Source organism: Phocoena sinus, chromosome 13 (assembly GCF_008692025.1).
Source record: "Phocoena sinus isolate mPhoSin1 chromosome 13, mPhoSin1.pri, whole genome shotgun sequence".
Classification (NCBI taxonomy): Eukaryota; Metazoa; Chordata; class Mammalia; order Artiodactyla; family Phocoenidae; genus Phocoena; species Phocoena sinus.
In genome coordinates, this window is record NC_045775.1 from 51749812 (window position 1) to 51770806 (window position 20995).

General features: G+C 36.0%; 1 protein-coding gene across 6 annotated transcripts in view; it reads left to right on the forward strand.

Annotated features, from left to right (window-relative positions):
- The window catches only part of KIAA1841 (KIAA1841 ortholog), a 72365-nt gene that overhangs the window by 22505 nt on the left and 28865 nt on the right, over positions 1–20995 (forward strand). For all 6 annotated transcript variants that reach the window (XR_004352989.1, XR_004352988.1, XR_004352990.1 and 3 more), the window contains 5 exons: positions 863–949; positions 2288–2398; positions 5620–5743; positions 8367–8519; positions 20093–20238. Coding sequence is in view for 3 of the 6 variants with exons in the window: in XM_032653583.1 (XP_032509474.1) it covers positions 863–949; positions 2288–2398; positions 5620–5743; positions 8367–8519; positions 20093–20238 (621 nt within the window). In the remaining 3 variants the exon portion in view is untranslated. The remainder of the gene's footprint in view (positions 1–862; positions 950–2287; positions 2399–5619; positions 5744–8366; positions 8520–20092; positions 20239–20995) is intronic.

The window sequence follows — 20995 nt, forward strand, 5'->3', positions numbered from 1 at the left end:
TTTGCTCTGAATGATTGCAGAAAAATTCAGCAGTAGCTATTATAGATAGGTAGGCTCAAGAAATGATTTTTTTTTAAAGAAGGGAGTTACTAGATTATATTTCTATATGCTGATCAGGATGATTCCTTATAGTGGGAGAAATTGATAGTGCAGGGAATTATCTAAGAGTTTAGTCCTTAAGGGGAATGAGACACAGGGGAATTATCCAAGAGCTAAATACTTGAAAATGGAATCAGGATCCTAAATCCAGATTGGCCTTTAATAGCAGTCATTACTTGAGAGAAAATGGAGACAGTCAGGGTGTACACTTGGAATTAATGACATACTTAGAAGACTTAAAGTTCATGCAGAACATTATTATATTATGCATAGTAATAAAGTATTAACATTTATTGAATGTTTAATACTGTCTGGCACTCTTTAAAAGACTATCTCATTTAACCCTCATAAAATCTTATGCATTTGAAATAACTAACCCCATTTCATAGAGGGAGAAAATAAGGTTCAAAGATGTTAAGTTGCCAAAGATCACATACCAAATTATTGATAGACCCAGGATTGTTAACTTTCCAAAATCCTCGGTCTTGAATATTCCTTAACAAAGGACTGAAAGAGGGGTAGATATCCATCTGTCTCATTTTTCTTATGAAAATGGATTCTTGATCAGGCAGTTCTCATTAGTAGGTTTATTTACTTAGAACACTAAATATTTATTATAAATTCCCAAGGAAGGGCTCTCTAAGGATTTATTAGTCTTATTTTCTACATGTGCAGATAGGTCAGTGTTTATTTTCATCACTATCAAGTAACTTTAATAAAGTAGATATAAAAAATTAATTTGTTGGTCATTTGTTCTTAATAGTAAACTTTTTTGTAAGAAGATTGAGAGACTGTTTGATCCAGAATACTTGAATCCAGATTCTCAGAATAATGCAGCAACATTATACAGGTACAGTGATATGGTTTTCTTTGGTATGCTATATAATGCAGCTAAATTCTTTAATTTTACTACATTTGAAATTTTCTTCTTGGATGTTTTCGTATCTTCTTTTTTGTTGTTTTTTAATTTTTAAAATTTTAACACAATTTTTATTTTATTTTTTAAATATTTATTTATTTTGGCTGCACCCGGTCTTAGTTGTGGCACACAGGATCTTTAGTTGCAGCATGAAGGATCCTTTAGTTGTGGCATGCAGACTTCTTCAGTTGCAGCATGTGAACTCTTAGTTGTGGCATGCCTGCAAGATCTAGTTCTCTGACCAGGGATCGAACCTGGGCCCCCTGCATTGGGAGCGTGAAGTCTTACCCACTGGACCACCAGGGAAGTCCCAAATTTTTTATACAATTTTTAAAGTTTACTTTCCATTTACAGTTATTACACAATATTGGCTATATTCCTTGTGTTGTACAATACATCCTTGAGCCTATCTTATACCCAATAGTTTGTATCTCCCACTCCCCCACCTCTATTTTGCCCCTCCCTACCCTCTCCCCACTGGTAACCACTAGTCTGTTCTCTGTATCTGTGAGTCTGCTTCCTTTTTGTTATATTCACTAGTTTGTTGTATTTTTTAGATTCCACATATGAGTGATAACATATAGCATTTGTCTTTCTCTGTCTGACTTATTTCACTTAGCATAATGCCCTCCAAGTCTATGTATGTTGCTGCAAATGACAAAATTTCATTTTTTATGGCTGAGTAATATTCCTGTGTGTGTGTGTGTGTGTGTGTGTGTGTTTGTGTGTGTGTGTGTGTGTGTGTGTGTGTGTGTGTATACCACATCTTCTTTATCCATTCATCTGTTGATGGAACTTAGGTTGCTTACGTATCTTGGCTATTACAAATAATGCTGCTATGAACATTGCGGGGGTGCATGTATCTTTTTAAATTAGTTTTTTGGGGTTTTTTTTGGATATATACCCAGGAGTAGAATTGCTGGGTCATATGGTAGTTCTATTTTTAGTTTTTTGAGAAACCTCCGTACTGTTTCCACAGTGGCAGCATGAATTTACATTCCCACTAACAATGTACAGGGGTTCCCTTTTCTCCACATCCTTGCCAACATTTGTTATTTATGTTCTTTTTGACGATATCCATTCTGATGGATATGAGGTGATATCTCGTTGTGGTCTTGATTTTCATTTCCCTGATGATTAGATGTTGAACATCTTTTCATGTGCCTTTTGACCATCTGTATTTCCTCTTTGGAGAAATGTCAATTCAGTTCCTCTGCCCATTTTTTAATCGGGTTGTTTGTTTTTTTTGATTGTATCTTTGTGTTATAGATGCTGTTTGTGTAAGAAACTTTTAACAAAAGAAACAGAAAGAAGAATTCCTTGCATTCCTGGAAAAATCAATGTGGATCAACATGGAAATATTATCTACATTCATATAAGGTGTAGTGAAAATAAAATACAGCTTTTTAAATGTGAATTAATAGTGTATTTATTAAAAGCAAAACTACTCTTATAAGGAATAGGATAATATCTTTTCTGCAATGATCCAACTTTGATTTAGAAAGATGCTACTTTCAAAACAAAGTTGTTGTAAAAGCTTTATTTTATCTTGAAAGATATTCTGATCAGTGCCATTAAAATGATTTCTTTTCACTAACATTTTAGTTATCTATTATATAAGTGTTTTTGAGAAGACAACCAAATTTACTTTCAGATAAATTTTGGTGAGTGATGCAAATTGTCTTTAAAATTGGATTTTTTTGTAATTTATTCTTCATACTTTGTCAGTATTCCATTAATGCATCGTCCTTTTTAATTCCCCTTTAAGTTCAAAACTGGTTCTCAAAAAAAAAAAAAAAAAACTGGTTCTCATCCTGAGTTGGGGAGTAGGGAGAGAGTGTTATAAATCGGTATAATGTCTCAGGATAACAAAAACTTTAAAATATATATGTATATTCTCTGACAGTATCCTACTGCTAGGAATTTATTCAGAGAGGTAATGTTGATTTGTGAAAGCACTTAATAAGGACATTTATTGCTCTATATAAATAAGAAAAAGTAAAAAAAAACACTCAAATGATTAAGTGAACTAAGATATATCCATAAAATAGTATATCTATATAAAACATCTAATCAATTCTTAATGTGCAGCCTTTGAGAATGTAAAAGAGTATATACTCAAACAGAAAATTGTTAGTGGTAAATTAAATAAGAAAAAAACAGGTTATAAAACAGAACTAGAAACATGTTCACTAAAATGTTAACTGTGGTTTTACCTTTGAGTGATAGTATTATGGATGATTTTCGTTTGCTTTTTTTCCTATATTAAAAATGTACAGTACTTTTACTAAAGAAAAAACCCTACAAATGTTAGATTTCATATTTTAAACATTAAAACAGAAACCCAGAGAAACACATGACATTTGACCCTAGTGTTAATAATAGCACAGTCAACATTAAAATATTTCATTTTTCTCTCCATATAATAAAGGGAATATACATTAGTTATTATAAGCACTTGGGATTTTTTTTTAATACAGCAGGTTCTTATTCGTCATCAATTTTATACACATCAGTGTACATGTTAACCCCAATCGCCCAATTCATCACACCACCATCCCCACCCTCCCCGCGGCTTTCTCCCCTTGGTGTGCATACGTTTGTTCTCTACATCTGTGTCTCAACTTCTGCCCTGCAAACCAGTTCATCTGTACCATTTTTCTAGGTTCCACATACATGCGTTAATATACGATATTTGTTTTTCTCTTCCTGACTCACTTTACTCTGTATGACAGTTTCTAGATCCATCCATGTCTCAACAAATGACCCAATTTCGTTCCTTTTTATGGCTGAGTAATATTCCATTGTATATATGTACCACATCTTCTTTATCCATTCGTCTGTCGATGGGCATTTAGGTTGCTTCCATGACCTGGCTATTGTCAATAGTGCTGCAATGAACATTGGGGTGCATGTGTCTTTTTGAATTATGCTTTTCTCTGGGTATATGCCCAGTAGTGGGATTGCTGGGTCATATGGTAATTCTATTTTTAGTTTTTAAAGGAACCTGCATACTGTTCTCCATAGTGACTCTATCAATTTACATTCCCACCAACAGTGCAAGAGGGTTCCCTTTTCTCCACACCCTCTCCAGCATTTGTTGTTTGTAGATTTTCTGATGGTGCTCATTCTAACAGGTGTGAGGTGATACCTCATTGTAGTTTTGATTTGCATTTCTCTAATAATTGGTGATGTTGAGCATCACTAATTATTATGTTGAGCTTTTCATGTGCTTTTTGGCAATCTGTATGTCTTCTTTGGAGAAATGTCTATTTAGGTCTTCTGCCCACTTTTGGATTGGGTTGTTTGCTTTTCTAATATTGAGCTGCATGAGCTATTTATATATTTTGGAGATTAATCCTTTGTCCGTTGATTCCTTTGCAAATATTTTCTTCCATTCTGAGGGTTGTCTTTTCGTCTTGTTTATGGTTTCCTTTGCTGTGCAAAAGCTTTGAGGTTTCATTAGGTCCCATTTGTTTATTTTTGTTTTTATTTCCATTACTCTAGGAGGTCGATCAAAAAAGATCTCGCTGTGATTTATGTCAAAGAGTGTTCTTCCAATGCTTTCCTGTAAGAATTTTATAGTGTCTGGTCTTACATTTAGGTCTTTAATCCATTTTGAGTTTATTTTTGTGTATGGTGTTAGGGAGTGTTCTAATTTCATTCTTTCAGATGTAGCTGTCCAGTTTTCCCAGCACCACTTATTGAAGAGACTGTCTTTTCTCCATTGTATATCCTTGCCTCCTTTATCAAAGTTTATACTTTTTTATCTTGAGACTTGATTTACCTTTTGAAAATTACTTCCATTTTGACAGCAATAACTATTAATATTACTATGTGAATAAATGGATATTAACTTCGACATTCAGTTTTGTTGTTTTATTCAAAGTATTTTCCTGCAAATCAGTTGTGGATGACATTTTTCAAAAATGTCTTTAACCTAAAACAGATGTAATTTCTAATAACATGATGGCATTTTGTTATTTATTGAACTAAGGACAAAACTAACAAAAGTTCAGAAAGATTGGGGACTTAGACAATAATAGGAACCTGTTACATATGACCATAGCAAATGGAGTTATAAGCCTTGCCTGTTTTTTTATAAGTTTATATCACATAACTTACAAATGTGTTATTACCAAGACCTGCTTTTTCATTACTTTATTACTCAACTACTAGAAAATGCCTTGTGAAAATAATATAAAGAACTAATACATTAATGGAATGTTTAGAATCACCAATAATTAATACTTATTTTATAGTATGTACAATTAGAATAAAAGGTTCCATTTAGCAACATAATCCTAAGTTCCAACTGTGAGCCTGCTCAAACTATATTTAATTTATAATGCTTTATCTAGCATAGTAAAATAATTTGGCATTCAGTCTGTCACAACTTTTTCTGTTGTCCACAGGAAAAAAAAAGAATAAACAAACTCCCAAATGAAATTTTACCTACCATTCAGTGTAGTCCATTCCACAGCCATCTTTTGGGGAACGTTCTTGGAAATATGTCACAGATTTTAAGATATTTGTTTGAACTAAATTGTTTATATTGCTTGTGTGTAAAATAATATAACAACTGAAGCTCTTTTCCCCAGAGATAAGACTTGGGATGTTCATGAGTATTTGAATAGTCTTTCTGAAGAATTAAAATCTTGGAGAGATGTATATTGGCGCTTGTGGGGAACAGTCAACTGGCTAACTTGTTCAAGATGTTATCAGGTGAGTTTTGTCTTTTTTTAATATCCTGCTCTGCAAACATTGAGAGCAGGCTCTTTTGATATATGCTGTTTAATTAGGGTGTGTTTGTACAATATCTGACATCTTTTTAAGAAACTAGTGTCAAAACGATGGTGCTGTTAAACATTGCTTGCATCTGACTTCATTTCTCATACTATGGTTCTTCCTCTATTTTATTTCCATTGCTGAAACAATCAATGACTTGATGAATTTTTATAAAACCAACAGGTTTTAAGTGATCAAATACATTTTTTTCAATGGAAAAAAGATAACAGAATTCTCACTGCCTTTCATTATTTCCAGCCAAACTGTTTCTCTGTTAGTCCATAAATTTCTTTAGAAATTCAGAAACACCCTTGCAGATAGGATACTAATGAGATGTGCCCTTCTTGTTAAAATAATTGTGTTACCAGAAAGGTTTTGTTCATTTTCTTCTAAATGAAGTCTATCATAAAAGCACAAGAAAGCTTGCTATTTGAAGGTACCTATAATAAATCCTTTTCTAGAATAAATAGATCTTTATTGGTCGCAGTCATTCCAAATTAGTCTTATGTATAAATCCAGAGTGTTCTACATAAAATTTTTTTGAATCCCTCAGGTCTCCCAGCCCCCAGTTCTTTTCCTCTCTCACTTGGGTAATTATTTTCAGTAGAAGGAAGGAAGAGCAGTGGACTCCCTATGTCCCCACAATTTTTAAAACCTTGGTTTATGAAGTATAATTTACATACAGTAAAAATTTATCCTTTTGTGAGGTTTGACAAACTCATACAGTCATGTAACTACCATCACAATCAAAGCATAGACCACTTCTGTCAGCCTAAAAAATTCCCTCATGCCCGTTTTTAGTCAATTCCTTCTTCTACCCCAGGCTCTGACAACCACTGTTCTGTTTACTGTCTCTATAGTTTTGACTTTTCCAGAATGTCATATAAATAGAATCATACAGCTTTAGCTTTTATTTATTTATTTTTTTTTGCGGTATGCGGCCCTCTCACTGTTGTGGCCTCTCCTGTCGCGGAGCCCGGGCTCCGGACACGCAGTCTCAGCGGCCATGGCTCACGGGCCCAGCTGCTCCGCGGCATGTGGGATCTTCCCAGACCGGGGCACGAACCCATGTCCCCTGCATCAGCAGGCGGACTCTCAACTACTGCGCCACCAGGGAAGCCCAGTTTTAGCTTTTTGAGTCTAGCTTCTTTTACTTAGGAAAATGGATTTGAAATTTATTCACATTTTTGTATCTATCAATTTGTTCCTTTTTAGCCTTAGGTAGTAGTCCATCATATGAATATATCCCAGTATGTTTATTCACTTACCAGCAAAGGACTGTAGGTGTTTCTAGTTTGGGGCCATTATGAAGAAAGCATCTATAAAGATTCCCTTACAGGCTTTCATGTGAATATGTTTCTCTTGGGTAGTTACCTAGAAGTAGGATCGCTGGATTGATGGTAAATGTAAGCTTAACATTTACCATGCCTAACAGTTTCCCAAAGTCCCTGAACCACTTTGCATTCCTTCCAGCTATGTATGGGAGTTCCAGTTACCCCACATCTTCACTAGCACTTGATATTGTCAGGTTAGTTTTTTGGTGTGTTGTTGTTTTTTTTTAACTTAATAGCTGTGTAGTGGTCCTCCCCACAATGGAGTATCGCTTATAATCAAGGATATCAGGCTTCTAAAACCTGACTTGTTTAGCATGTCAGAATGCAGAAAATTTGAAGGATTTTTTTCTCTTCTTCATAGGAAATTAAGTCTTGATTTATAATATTTAATATTTTACTATGGAGAGTTCATAAACTCATAAAATAGTTTGTATGCACAATACTTTGAGTGTACACCTTATAGCTTTTATCAGATGCAGAAAATTTTAATTAAAATCTATTATTTGAAAATCATAATTAGAACTAACAACTAAGAATTCTGAATTATAGACTATCCTTTCTTGCTTTTGTGTTCAGGATCTTTTTATTTTCTTTAAATTATCTTACCAGCTTATAAATGTATCTGAAACATGACTATTAATTTTACAATTAAACTTCGATAAGATTTTCACCAGTGATTCAAGGTTACTCCATCGTTGTCACTAATACTGATGCTAAGTATTTACCTTAAAAAATATGTCAAAGAATAAGTGAGGCAAATTTTTATTTAATTTTTTCCATTGGAAAACCTCTTATGTGATTGGCCAATTATAAAATTAGATGTACATCAAGATCAATTTAACTCATCTGAACTTAGTGTTTTTGATTTTGTTTTTTAATAGCTTTACTGAGGTATAATTACGTTCCATAAAAATCACTCACTTTAAGTGTACAATTTACTGATTTTTAATAAATTTACAGAGTTGTGCAACCATCACCACCATCCAACTTTAGTACATTTCCATCACCCCAGAAAGATCCCTCATGTCCATTTGCTGCCATTCCCCAACCCTGTCTCACTTTTAACACCAGGCAACCACAAATCTGCCTTGTGTCTCTAGAGATTTGCCTTTTCTGTGCATTTTATGTGATGGAACATACAGTATGTGGTCTTGAGTGAAGTATTTTTGAGATGTATAATTTCATTGTGGGAATAATACTTGATTTTACGTATTTCTTTTATTCAGGCTTTTCTGTGTATAGAGTTTTCACATTGTCAGTATCACTCAGAAACAGTGATTTATCCTACTGCAGGAAGTTCGCTAAGTTCTGTTGGCACTGGAATCTATCCCTGCTGTAACCAAAAGGTTCTTCGGTTTGACCCCACTCAGCTTACAAAGGTAAATTTTGAATGTTGCCCTTTTGTAATTACAGCACTCACTAACACTTTGTATTTAAGTCTTTTCCTCTTTTATTGTTTTTAAAATGTAAATATACATTCATGTAAAAGAGACTTAAAGCAATGCATAGGTAAGTATGGTCTCTTCACACCACTCCCTCATTCTACATCTCTTCTTAGAGGTAACCACTGTTCACAGTTCCTTTCAGACCTTGTTTTATACGTTTATAGGCACAAACTATATGTTGTTTTTCATTCTGGAAATAGGATCAGACTATTCATGTTATTCTTTAGTTTGCCTTTTTCACTCAATAATATAATTAGGTGATCATTCTGTGTAATATTAACTGCTGTGTAATACTCCAAGCTGTGCGTATTTCACAATTTATTTAACCAGTCTCCTATTGATGAACATGTAGGTTGTTTCCAGATTAATAATATTACAGTGTTGCAGTGAACATCCTTGCACATATATCTTGGTGCAATATATGAGTATTGCTCTAGGTTAGAGTCCTTGATCACTCACATTCTTGAAAATGTTATGTAATTAAGTTTCGTGAATGGACGAAAGGAACCTTCAGGTCTTCATCATCATCATCCATACAGTAAATATTTATGAAGTGCCAAAGTTGTGTCGCAGACTGTGCAAGGCAGAGAGTAGTGTGTAAAACTGGGTAGTTTCTGCCTCCATGGAGCTTACAGTTCAGGCAATAATGTCAAAAGGGGGGGAAAAGCAGGCAAAGGAATGTTTGAAGAATTTCTGTAATAGGCTGGTTTGATCTGGACCTTGAAATCAGGGAAAGCCTCCCTCCGTAAGGAGTTGGCACAGAGATCTGAAGGGTGGGTAGGAGTATGTGAGGCAAAGAGGAAGGGAAAGAGCCCCTTTGGTCAGAACAGCAAGGCCAAAAGGAATACAGTGGGTAAATGAGACTGAAAGAAACTGTGCCTGTTGTAAAAAAACATGCATGGCTGAAGACGGGGCTGGAGAGGTCAGCAGGTGTCAGCCATGCAGGGGCGGGACCTCCTAGGCTGTGCTTTAGTTTCTTCTTTATTTCAGATTTTGAAAATATCAATTGTGTGTGGAGAACGGCTTAGGGAATAGTCAGTGGAGTCAGGTACAAGGAGAACTATCAGAGTAGTCTTAGGGAGATGACAGTGACTTGGACTAGGGCAGTGGAGACAAAGAGAAATGGATGAATTCAGTATTTAGGAAATAAAACCGAATTGACCTATTGGATTATTTCACAGAGGGGATTGGAGGAGTCAAGGATGACTCAGTTTCTTGCTTCTGCTACTGGATAGATGGTGGTGCTATTCACTGAGGAGGAAAACAACAAAGGAATCAGGTCTGGAGAGGAGCTCATGAGTTCTGTTTTGGACATTTTGAGTTTGAGGTACTTTATGAGATAACCAGGCAAAGAGTGTTAGATACGTGGGTTTTGGTGTTTAGAGAGTGGGTAGGCTATAGGTAATAATTTCTAAGTCTTGCAAATAAGTGATAATTGAAGCCAGCAGGTATAGGTGAGCATAGAGCAGAGGGTTTACAACAGAGCCTAGAGAAACTCCAACATTTATTGGTTGGATAGAGAAGCATGATCCTGAAAAGGAGAATGATCAGGAGGGGACAGAGTAAACCAAGAATGTCATGAAAGTCAAGGGAGCAGTATTTGAAGATGGAGAGAGTGTCCACGATGCCAGTTATTGCTAAGAGGTCAAATAAAATAATGAAAGAAATGTGTCTTTTGTGACCTGGAATTCTTAAGTGCGAAGAACTGTTTTGATGGAGTGCTAGATTCAGAAGCCAGATTAGTATGGGTTGAGGAGTGAGTAGAAGAAAAACAAATGGAAACAGTGTGATTAACAACTCTTCTGGGAAATTTGAGAAAGGGAGAAGATGGATCAGTAATTAGGTTATGGATATTTATTGTTTCTGTCTTTTAAAAAAAATTTTTAATGGAGTATAGTTGATTTACAATGTGTTAGTTTCAGGTGTATAGCAAAGTGAATCAGTTATGCATATACATGTATCTGCTCTTTTTTAGATTCTTTTCTCATATAGGTCATTACAGAGTTTTGTTTTTTTAATATTTATTTATTTGGCTGTGCTGGGTCTTAGCACACAGGATCTTCGTTGCCGCATGTGGGATCTTTTAGTTGTGGCATGCAGGATCTTTGTTGCAGCTTGCGAGGTCTAGCTCCCTGACCAGGGATAGAACACAGGCCCCCTGCATTGGGAGCACAGGATCTTAACCACTGGACCACCAGGAAAGTCCCATTACAGAGTGTTGAGTAGAGTTCCCTGTGCTATACAGTAGGTCCTTATTAGTTATCTATTTTATATATAGTAGTGTGTATATGTCAGTCCCAATATCCGTTTTCTACATCTGTGACTCTATTTCTGTTTTGTAAATAAGTTCATTTATACCATTTTTTTAGATTCAACTTATAAGCAGTATCATATGATATTTGTCTTTCTCTGTCTGACTTACTTCACTCAGTGTGACAATCTCTAGGTCCATCTATGTTGCTGCAAATGGCATTATCTTCTTTTTTATGGCTGAGTAATATTCCACATCTTCTTTATCCATTCGTCTTTTGATGGACATTTAGGTTGCTTCCATGTCTTGGCTATTGTAAATAGTGCTGCAATGAACATTGGGGTGCATGTAATCTTTTCGAATTATGCTTTTCTCTGGGTATATGCCCACAAGTGGGATTGCTGGGTCATATGGTAGTTCTATATTTAGTTTTTTGAGGAACCTCCATACTGCTCTCCATAATGGTTGTACCAATTTACATTGCCACCAACAGTGTAGGAGGGTTCCATTTTCTCCACACCCTCTCCAGCATTTATTGTGTGTAGATTTTTTGAGGATGGGCATTCTGACCCGTGTGAGGTAATACCTCATTGTAGTTTTGATTTGTGTTTCTCTAATAATTAGTGATGTTGAGCATCTTTTCATGTGCTTTTTGGCCATCTGTATGTCTTTTTTGGAGAAAGGTCTATTAGATCTTCCACCCATTTTTTTCTTTTTTTAAAATATATTTTTATTTTTTCCATTCTTTTTCAAATTATTTTCCCATTTAGGTTATTACAGAATATTGAGCACAGTTCCCTGTGCTATACAGTAGGTTCTTGTTGGTTGTCTATTTTATTTTTACTTTCTTTCTTTTTTTTTAATTGAAGTATAGTTGATTTACAATGTTGTACCAATCTCTGCTCTACAGCAAAGTGACTCAGTTATACACATATATACATTCTTTTTTTATATTCTTTTCCATCATGGTTTGTCACAGGATATTGAATATAGTTCCCTGTGCTATACATTAGGACCTTGTTGTTGGTTATCTATTTTAAATACAGCAGTGTGTACACTTCTGCCCATTTTTTGGTTGGGTTGTTTGCTTTTTTTGATATTGAGCTGCATGAGCTGTTTGTATATTTGGGAGATTAGTCCCTTGTCGGTCTCGTCATTTGCAAATATCTTCTCCCATTCTGTGGGTTGTCTTTTCGTTTTGTTTATGGCTTCCTTTGCTGTGCAAAAGCTTTGAAGTTTCATTAGGTCCCATTTGTTTATTTTTGTTTTTATTTTCATTACTCTAGGAGGTAGATCAAAAAAGATATTGCTGCTATTTATGTTAGGGAGTGTTCTGCTTATGTTTTCCTCTAAGAGTTTTATAGTATCCGGCCTTACATGTAGGTTTTTAATCCATTTTGAGTGTATGTTTGTGTATGGTGTTAGAGAATGCCCTAACTTCATTCTTTCACATGTAGCTGTCCAGTTTTCCCAGCACCACTTACTGAAGAGACTGTAGGAGAGACATTTTTAAAGTCAGTAAGAAGGATCCAGTTGAGGAGGAGAGATTGATAGTACAAGGTTTATGAGGAGGCAGGATAAGGTGCAATTTTAAGCATATATGGCAGTATTCGTTTAGAGAGGAGGAAGGGCAGCCCCTCTATTATAACAGGAGAGAAGAGTAGGATGGTTGCAGATAATAGTAAAATTGTGTTTTTGTCATTTGGATGATAAGTTGTTCTAACCTATTATCTTTTCTGTTCTCTGTAAAGTAGAAGGTAAAGTCATCTGCTAAGAATGAGGGGGAAGGGACTTCCCTGGTGGTCCAGTGGTAAAGAATCCACCTTACAATGCAGGGGAGGTGGGTTTGATCCCTGGTCAGGGAACTAAGAACCCACATGCTGCAGGGCAGCTAAGCCCATGTGCCACAACTACTGAGCTCACGCACCTCAACTAGAGCCTGCGTGCCGCAAACTACAGAGCCCACGTGCCCTGGAGCCCGCCCACCACAACTAGAGAGAGAAAACTCACACGCCATAACTAGAGAGAAGCCTGCGCACCACAGTGAAGATCCCAAGTGCAGCAACTAAGACCCGAGGCAGCCAAAAAATACAAATACAAATAAATAAATAAATAATAAATAAATCTAAAAAAATAAAAGAATTCTTTATTAAAAAAGAAAAGAATGAGGGGGAAGAGAGAAGGGTCCAAGGTTTGAAAGAAGTACCAAAGGTTTGAAATAGTCTTTTTGGAAACCAGGAGAGTGAATTTTCCAAAGAAATCTTGTAGGTTATTAGGCAGTTTGAAAGCCCTTTGGAGATTGGTGATCATGAATTTACAGTGAAATCCAACATGCCTTTTTATATCACTCTCTCCAGCAGTCCTTAGCTGCTTGAGTGCAGGCGTAGAGAAAGTAGGTATTTGAGCTCATCTCGATGAGTATAATGAAATTTAGGGGCAAGGAATTTGGAGTATTAGCCATAGATGTTATTAAAATGATGGATCATGAAATTTAAGCTGGATTAAGAAATTTGTTTTATTTACGATCAATTAACAGTTTTGATTAGTCAGAAATTTTATTGGTGAAGTAATAAACAGGTTACCCTTAAAATGTTCATGTTCATGTTTAAAGTTTTAGATAATGCTTTTCACACAAAGCTATTTAAATGGGGCATGAGACTTTAAGCAAAATGGGGTTCGCTTTGATAGGCCCAAGATAATTGCATTAATTCATGATTATTGTTATGGTTTTGCAGTAACATGATTTAGTCATTGCATTTCTTTATGGTCAAGCTTCTCTTTTAACTGTCACATTTATATCACTTTGAACAATATTTCTAAGAGTTGTATCTCTTTGGCTTTTTGTTGTCTATTTACTGGTTGTATTGACTACTGATATTCCATTCATTGTGAGAGGATTCAGGAATAAATAGCAGCTAAATTGTATTTTAAGTCTGGTGTGCAACATCATGGAAATTGATTAAAGTGATTTCTTAGACTAAGTGAAATATGAATAGCTCATTTGGTGAGTTATATTTCCAGTAATGGCAGACTAAGTAATTCAGACTAATCCTCCCATCAAAAGGTAACTAAAAAAAGAAGTATGAAATATAACTGTAAAGATTATATTAAAAGCATCAAAGAGCTAATGGGGAATTAGTGTTAAGATATAAGAGATGATGGGAACCCAAAGAAGTGAGCCAGCACTTAGGGCCATTTTTGTCCTGGAGGTGATGACCAAACTGAAAGAGACAGCTGAGAATCTGGGCTGAGCTTTTGGTGCCTATCAGGTCCAGTAGTTAGGATGCCAAGAATGGGGACATTAATGAATAACATCCCCAGCCCTACACTTTGTATTGGTATCCCAAAGAAAATAAGAGGAAATGAGAAGCAAACCTTCCCTTGATTGAATAGCAACCTGGTTTTGATTTATTTGGGTAGCCTAAGAAATTCAGGCCCTGAACTTGGATTAAGGTAATCCTGGATTGCCATGGTCCCCAGACATCTGGCAAAAGCAGTAAACATCCTCTTTGAAGAAAGAGAACATTATTGTATACCTCAAATTATTTCTACAAAAAAATTTTTAAACAAAATATTCAGCATACAAAGATAACCTGACATAGATGAAAATAAGTTACCAAGAATGGGAACAGCAGAACTTAGACAACAAAAATAAATGACAGAGAACTCACATATTGGAATTATTGACACATAATAAGATTACTAGTTTAAGTTGATAGAAGCCAAGTTCAGAAATTTTTGACAGGGAATTATAAACTATAGAAAGTGACAAAGAGGGACTTCCCTTAGCTTCTGGTGGTCCAGTAGCTAAGACTCCACGCTCCCAATGCAGGGGGCCTGGGTTTGATCCCTGGTCACGGAACTAGATCCCACATGCCACAACTAAGAGTTCACATGCATGCAACTAAATATCGTGCATGCAGCAACTGAAAAGATTCTACACGCCACAACTAAGACCCAGCACAGCCAAATAAATAAATAAATAAATAAATAAATATTTTTTAAAGTGACAGAGAGTTTAAATAAAAACAAATAGAAATGCTACTACTGAAAAACGTAATAACAAATTTAAGATCCGTGGCAAATTTAACAGCAACTTAGTTATAGCTGAAAAATTAGTAAAATGAAAGATAAAAGTCAGAAGAAACTATCCGGAATGAAGCACAGACAGACAAAATTATGAGAAATATAAAAGAAAGTAAGAGACCTAGAGAGTACATGTCTAATATTTTTTAATTGTAAAGTAAACATAACATAAATTTGCCATCCTTTTTTTTTTTTTGGTTGCATTGGGCCTCCGTCGCTGTGCACGGGCTTTCTCAAGTTGCAGTGAGCGGGGGCTACTCTTTGTTGTGGTACATGGGTTTCTCAATGCAGTGGCTTCTCTTGTTGCAGAGCATGGGCTCTAGGCTCGTGGGCTTCAGTAGTTGTGGCACGTGGGCTCAGTAGTTGTGGCTCAGAGCACAGGCTCAGGAGTTGTGGCGCACGCGCTTAGTTGCTCCGTGGCATGTGGGATCTTCCCGGAGCAGGGCTCGAACCCATGTCCCCTGCACTGGCAGGCGGATTCTTAACCACTGCACCACCAGGGAAGTCCCCATCATCATTTTTTAAGCATACAGTTCGGTAACGTTAAATATATTCCTGTTGTGCAGCCCATCTCCAGAACTCTTTCCTCTTGCAAAGCTGAAACTCTCTACCTAATGAACAATTCCCATTGCCTCCTGGCAACCACCACTCTACTTTGTCTCTATGAGTTTGACTACCTCTATTGTGGAATCATACAGTATTTGTGTTTTTGTGTGAGAAGGTCTAAGTTTTTAATGGGGTTTCCCCTTAGAAGAGAAAAAGAATGGATCAGAGGCAAAATTTGAAGAGATAATGGCTAAGATATTTCAGAATCATTGAGAGATATTAATTTATAGATTCAAGAATTTCATTGACTCCCAATAAGATAAGAAATCCTGTAATATACAACATGATAAATGTAACTGTTATATATAAATGTTAAGAGAGTGAATCCTAAGAGTTCTTGTCCCAAGAGAAAAAAATCTTCTATTTCTTTAATTCCGTACCTATATGAGATGATGGATGTTCACTAAGCTTATTGCAATAATAACTTAATAATGTATGTAAATCAAATCATTATGCTGTATTCCTTAAACTTCTGCAGTGCTGTAGGTCAATTATATCTCAATAAACTGGAAGAAAAAAATTTTTTTAGTTTAAAAATGAATGTCTTTCAGGAAAAAAAAAATCATACCCATACCTATCATAATGAAACTGCAGAAAACAAAAAGAGCATTTTTAAAGCAACCAGAGGGAAAAAGTATAGAATCTCTTCAAAAAATCAATAATTAGAGTTCACATCTCAGCAATAGCAATGGAAGCCAAGGTATAGTCCACTAGGTCTTTTTTGTTTGTTTTGTTTTGTTTTTATAAATTTATTTATTTATTTGTTTGTTTTTGGCTGTGTTGGGTCTTCGTTGCTACACATGGGCTTCCTCTAGTTGTGGCAGGCGGGGGCTACTCTGTTGTGGTGCACAATCTTCCCATTGTGGTGGCTTCTCTTGTTGCGGAGCACGAGCTCTAGGCGCGTGGGCTCAGTAGTTGTGGCTCGCGGACTGTAGAGTGCCAGTTCGGTAGTTGCTCCATGGCATGTGGAATCTTCCCGGACCAGGACTCGAACCCGTGTCCCCTGCATTGGCAGGCAGATTCTTAACCACTCCGCCACCAGGGAAGCCCCTCTACTAGGTCTGCAGTGTGACGAAAGAAATAGTTAATAATCTAGAAAATCTGTGCCTTCCTTAAATATCCTTTGAGAATGAAAGCAAAATAAAGATTTTTTAGGCAAAGAAAAATTGAAAGAATTTGCAGCTAGCAAACTGCTTTAAAAAGGAAATACTGGGACTTCCCTGGAGGTCCAGTGGTTAAGACTACACGCTCCCAATGCAGGGGGCCTGGGTTCGATCCTTGGTCAGGGAACTAGATCCCACATACCGCAACTAAGGGCCCACGTGTCACAACTAAAGATATCCCACATGCTGCAACAAAGATCCCACGTGATGCAGCTAAGACCTGGTACAGCCAAATAAATAAAAATAAATAAATAAAAATTTTTTTTTTAAAAAAAAGGAAATACTAATGGATGTTCTCAAGATACAGGAAGGAATGAAGACCAAAGAAAGAAATTAATATATTGGTAAATCTAAATGAACATTGGCTGTATGAAGCAATAATGGTAAAACAATAGTGGTAATGCTTTATGTGTGTGTTTTTAATAAATGTATAATTACATTAATCATATAGACAATTTTAAAATAATTGATATATACTATACATTTTAGTGTATAATATTAAAACCCATAATAATAGCCTATAAGTTGGGAGAGTGATGAAATGGAGTTTAAAAGGTCTTGCATTAGGGAGTGTATTAAATTAGACTTTGATAAGTCGAGGATACATGTTATAAGTTCTAGGGTAACCACTAAAAGCATAGAAGGGTGTATAACTTCTGAATTAATGTGTGTGAAGGGAATGAGTGGAATGATAAAAAAGCAGAAACAAAAATTAAAATTCTTACTAATGGAAATAAAAGGGACATGATGTAATCTAATAAAGGATACATAATATAAGACTTACAGCAAATATTACACTTGATAGTGAAATGTAGAAAAATTTTCCTTTGAAATTGGGAGCATGATAAGGATGCTCATTGTCAACATACTTCTATTCAAATTGATCTGGAGGTCCTGAACAGTATATTAACACAAGAAAAAGAAATATTAAAAGGTTATAGAGATTGAATGGAGCTCTCATAATTTGCAGACGATAATTGTGAATGTAGAAAACCCTGAAGAATCTATAGACAAATCATTAGAATTAGTAAGAATTTAAGATTGATCTATTAAAAATCATTTACAAAAATCAATTGTATTTCTATAAACCAATGAGATTAGAAAATGAAATTTATAAAAAGAAACCACTTACAGTAGCCTCAAAAATAAGTACCTAGGAATAAATCTAATAAAATAAAACATAAGAACTCTATATAGAAAACATAAAACATTATTCAGAGAAAATGAAACTAAAAAATGGATTTTTATACCATGTTCATGGATTCAGACTCAATATTGTAAAGATATAAATGTTCACCAAACTGACCTATATAGATCCATGCGATCTCAGTAAAAATCCTAACAGGTTTTTATCAGGAACTTTTCTAAGCTGATCCTGAAATATTTATGGAAATACAAAGGGCCAAGAATAGCTAAGATACTCTCAGAGAACACAAAGGTAGAAGTACTTTCTCTGCTCAGTATCAAAATTTATTTTAAGTCTTAGGTAATTAAGACAGAGTGATACTGACAAAGATTAAACAGATGGACCAGTAGCAGAGAATGAAGTACATTTAACCCTTGAACAACACTGGTTTGAACTGTGTAGGTCCACTTATACATGAATTAAAAAAAATAAAGACGTACAGTACCACATAATTTGCGGTTAGTTGAATCTGTGGATTTTGGTATATACGGGGACTCCTAGAACCAATCCCCCACAGATACCAAGGAATGTCTGTACTCAAAGCTACTTAGATACTTGGAGTACTTTGTACTCAAAGCTACTTAGCTACTGTGACAGAGGTGACGTTACAGACCAGTGGGCAAAGGATAGACTTTCCAATAAGAGGTACCGGGACATTGGGATATCAAAATGGGGAAAAAATAGCCCAAACTATTCCCCCCAAAAAACCTATATGTGAAACAAAAGCTAATAAAGCTGGGAATTCCCTGGCAGTCCAGTGGTTAGGACTTCATGCTCTTACTGCCGAGGGAGCGGGTTCAATCCCTAGTCAGGGAGCTAAGATCCCGCAAGCCGTGCAGGGTGGCCAGAAAAGAATAAAAAACTTATAAAGCTATTAAAAGATAATACCATAAAGGGAGAAATTTTAAATTCAAGTACATTAACTACATTAAATAAACTGAAACTGAGGAGACAAACTCACAAGTGGGACCAGATATTAGCAACACATATCCATAAAAGGTTCATATTAAGATTTTTTTGACTTTTACAAATTAATAAGAAAACGACAATAGGAACTTCACACCAGAAAGTTCCTTGTTGTTCAGTAAACATGAAAAGGAGCTCAACCTCATTTTTAATTGGGGAAATGCAAATTAAAACCACAGATACCACTACATGCTCACCAGAATGACTACAATTAAAATGTCTCACCAAGTGTTATCAAGAACATAGAATAATGAGAACTCTCATACACTGCTGATAGTAATTTAATTTGGTATACATGAGCACTTGTGCATCAGGAAACATGTTAAGGAATGTTCATAATACTACTACTTGGACTAGTTCCAAACTGGAAATAACCCATCCACCAGCTGTAGAATAGATAAGCAAATTGTGATTATTCATACAATGGCATTAAAGCAAATGTTAGTTACATGTAGTAACATGGTTGAATCACAAAAACATAGTATTAAAACAAATGAGATGGGACTTCCCTGGTGGCGCAGTGGTTAAGAATCCGCCTGCCAATTCAGGGGACATGGGTTTGAGCCCTGATCCGGGAAGATCCCACATGCCGCAGAGCAACTAAGCCCATGGGCCACAACTACTGAGCCTGAGCACTAAAGCCCACGAGCCACAACTACTGAGCCCATGTGCACAACTATTGAAGCCCGTGCACATAGATCCTGTGCTCTGCAACAAGAGAAGCCACTGCAATGAGAAGCCTGCGCACCACAACGAAGAGTAGCCCCCGTTCGCCACAACTAGAGAAAGCCCGTGTGCAGCAGCAAAGACCCAATGCAGCCAATAAATAAATAAATTTATTTCAAAAAAAAATACAAATGAGACAAACTAAACTGTAGTGTTTAGGAATACATCCTTAAGTGGTAAAAGGTATAAGCAAGAAAGTGAGAACCATAAAAGTCGAGGTAGAGGTTATCCTTTGGGAAGGATGGAGGCAATTATGGTTGGGAATGGGCCCAAGAGGAATCCTGGAGTATTGGCAATATTCTGTTTTTTAGTGTGGATAGTGTTACATGGATATTTGTTAAGGTATACATTTATGTTTCATGCTCTTTTCTGTATGAGTATTATTTTTTGAGATACTGAGAAAGGTGTAAAAGTGTTAGTAGGATGGTACGATGGGGCAAAGAAGAACAGAAACATACAGTCGTCTTTAAAGGAATGTTTCTATAATGAACCAACCTCTCAAATTTAGTCTTTTACGTGACAGGGTTGTAAAGTGAAGGACCACATGGTTGTTCTTCGTGATCAAGGTGAAGGTGAAGATTTGCTGTCCTGCCCAACTGCCAGAATACTGGATGATCTGCAGAAACACAAAGATATCATTCTTGTGCCTTTTGCTAAAGATACAGTCAGGTGAGGTGGGGGAAATGGTGTACTGCGGCTTTATTCAATGGTTCGCATCCTGGAATCCTCTACCCCCCAGTACCTCCCCAAATCAATAATGGCAGTCGTTTTCGTTATTTCAGAAAGCCTAGCTGAAATTATATGTTAGCTTACAATAAGAGCAAGCAGATGTTTATTTGGTAGGAAAAAAACCTCTAAATACTGGAAGTCCAAGGGGAAGAAAAACTAATAATAGGAGTTCCTGGTGATTCAAAGGGTGGGGCCCACACTCCAATTTTAGAGGATTTAAAAAATGTTTTTCAAGTTACTTAAGCCCATCTTAGCTAATTGATGGAACTAGAAAAAAAAATTGATGGTTGAGGTTATCTTTGCATAAATTTGAACTCCTTGGATTCAGTAATTAATGAAGTCACTTCCATCATTTTACAGTTGCAACAGGCTGTCAGGTTGGGGGTAGGAGGACTCTCTAATAAAAGCTGTCCTCAAAGCAATATCCACCATAGCAGCCTGTTTCACCACCTGGCAGTTACAATGCTTGGAGTATAGTGGTGCTCCCCCCATATGGAGTGACTTATGCTGGGGGAGTCACTAGATGCATTAAGAAATGTAAATGTTGAAGTGGCATACCTTTATACTCAAGAACTGTATTTCTAAAGAGCAATTTATAAAACATTTGCAATAAGAAAAGATATTGTTTGCATTTAAATTCTTAAGAAATTGGGGAATTCCCTGGCGGTCCAGTGGTTAGGACTCGGCAACTTTCACT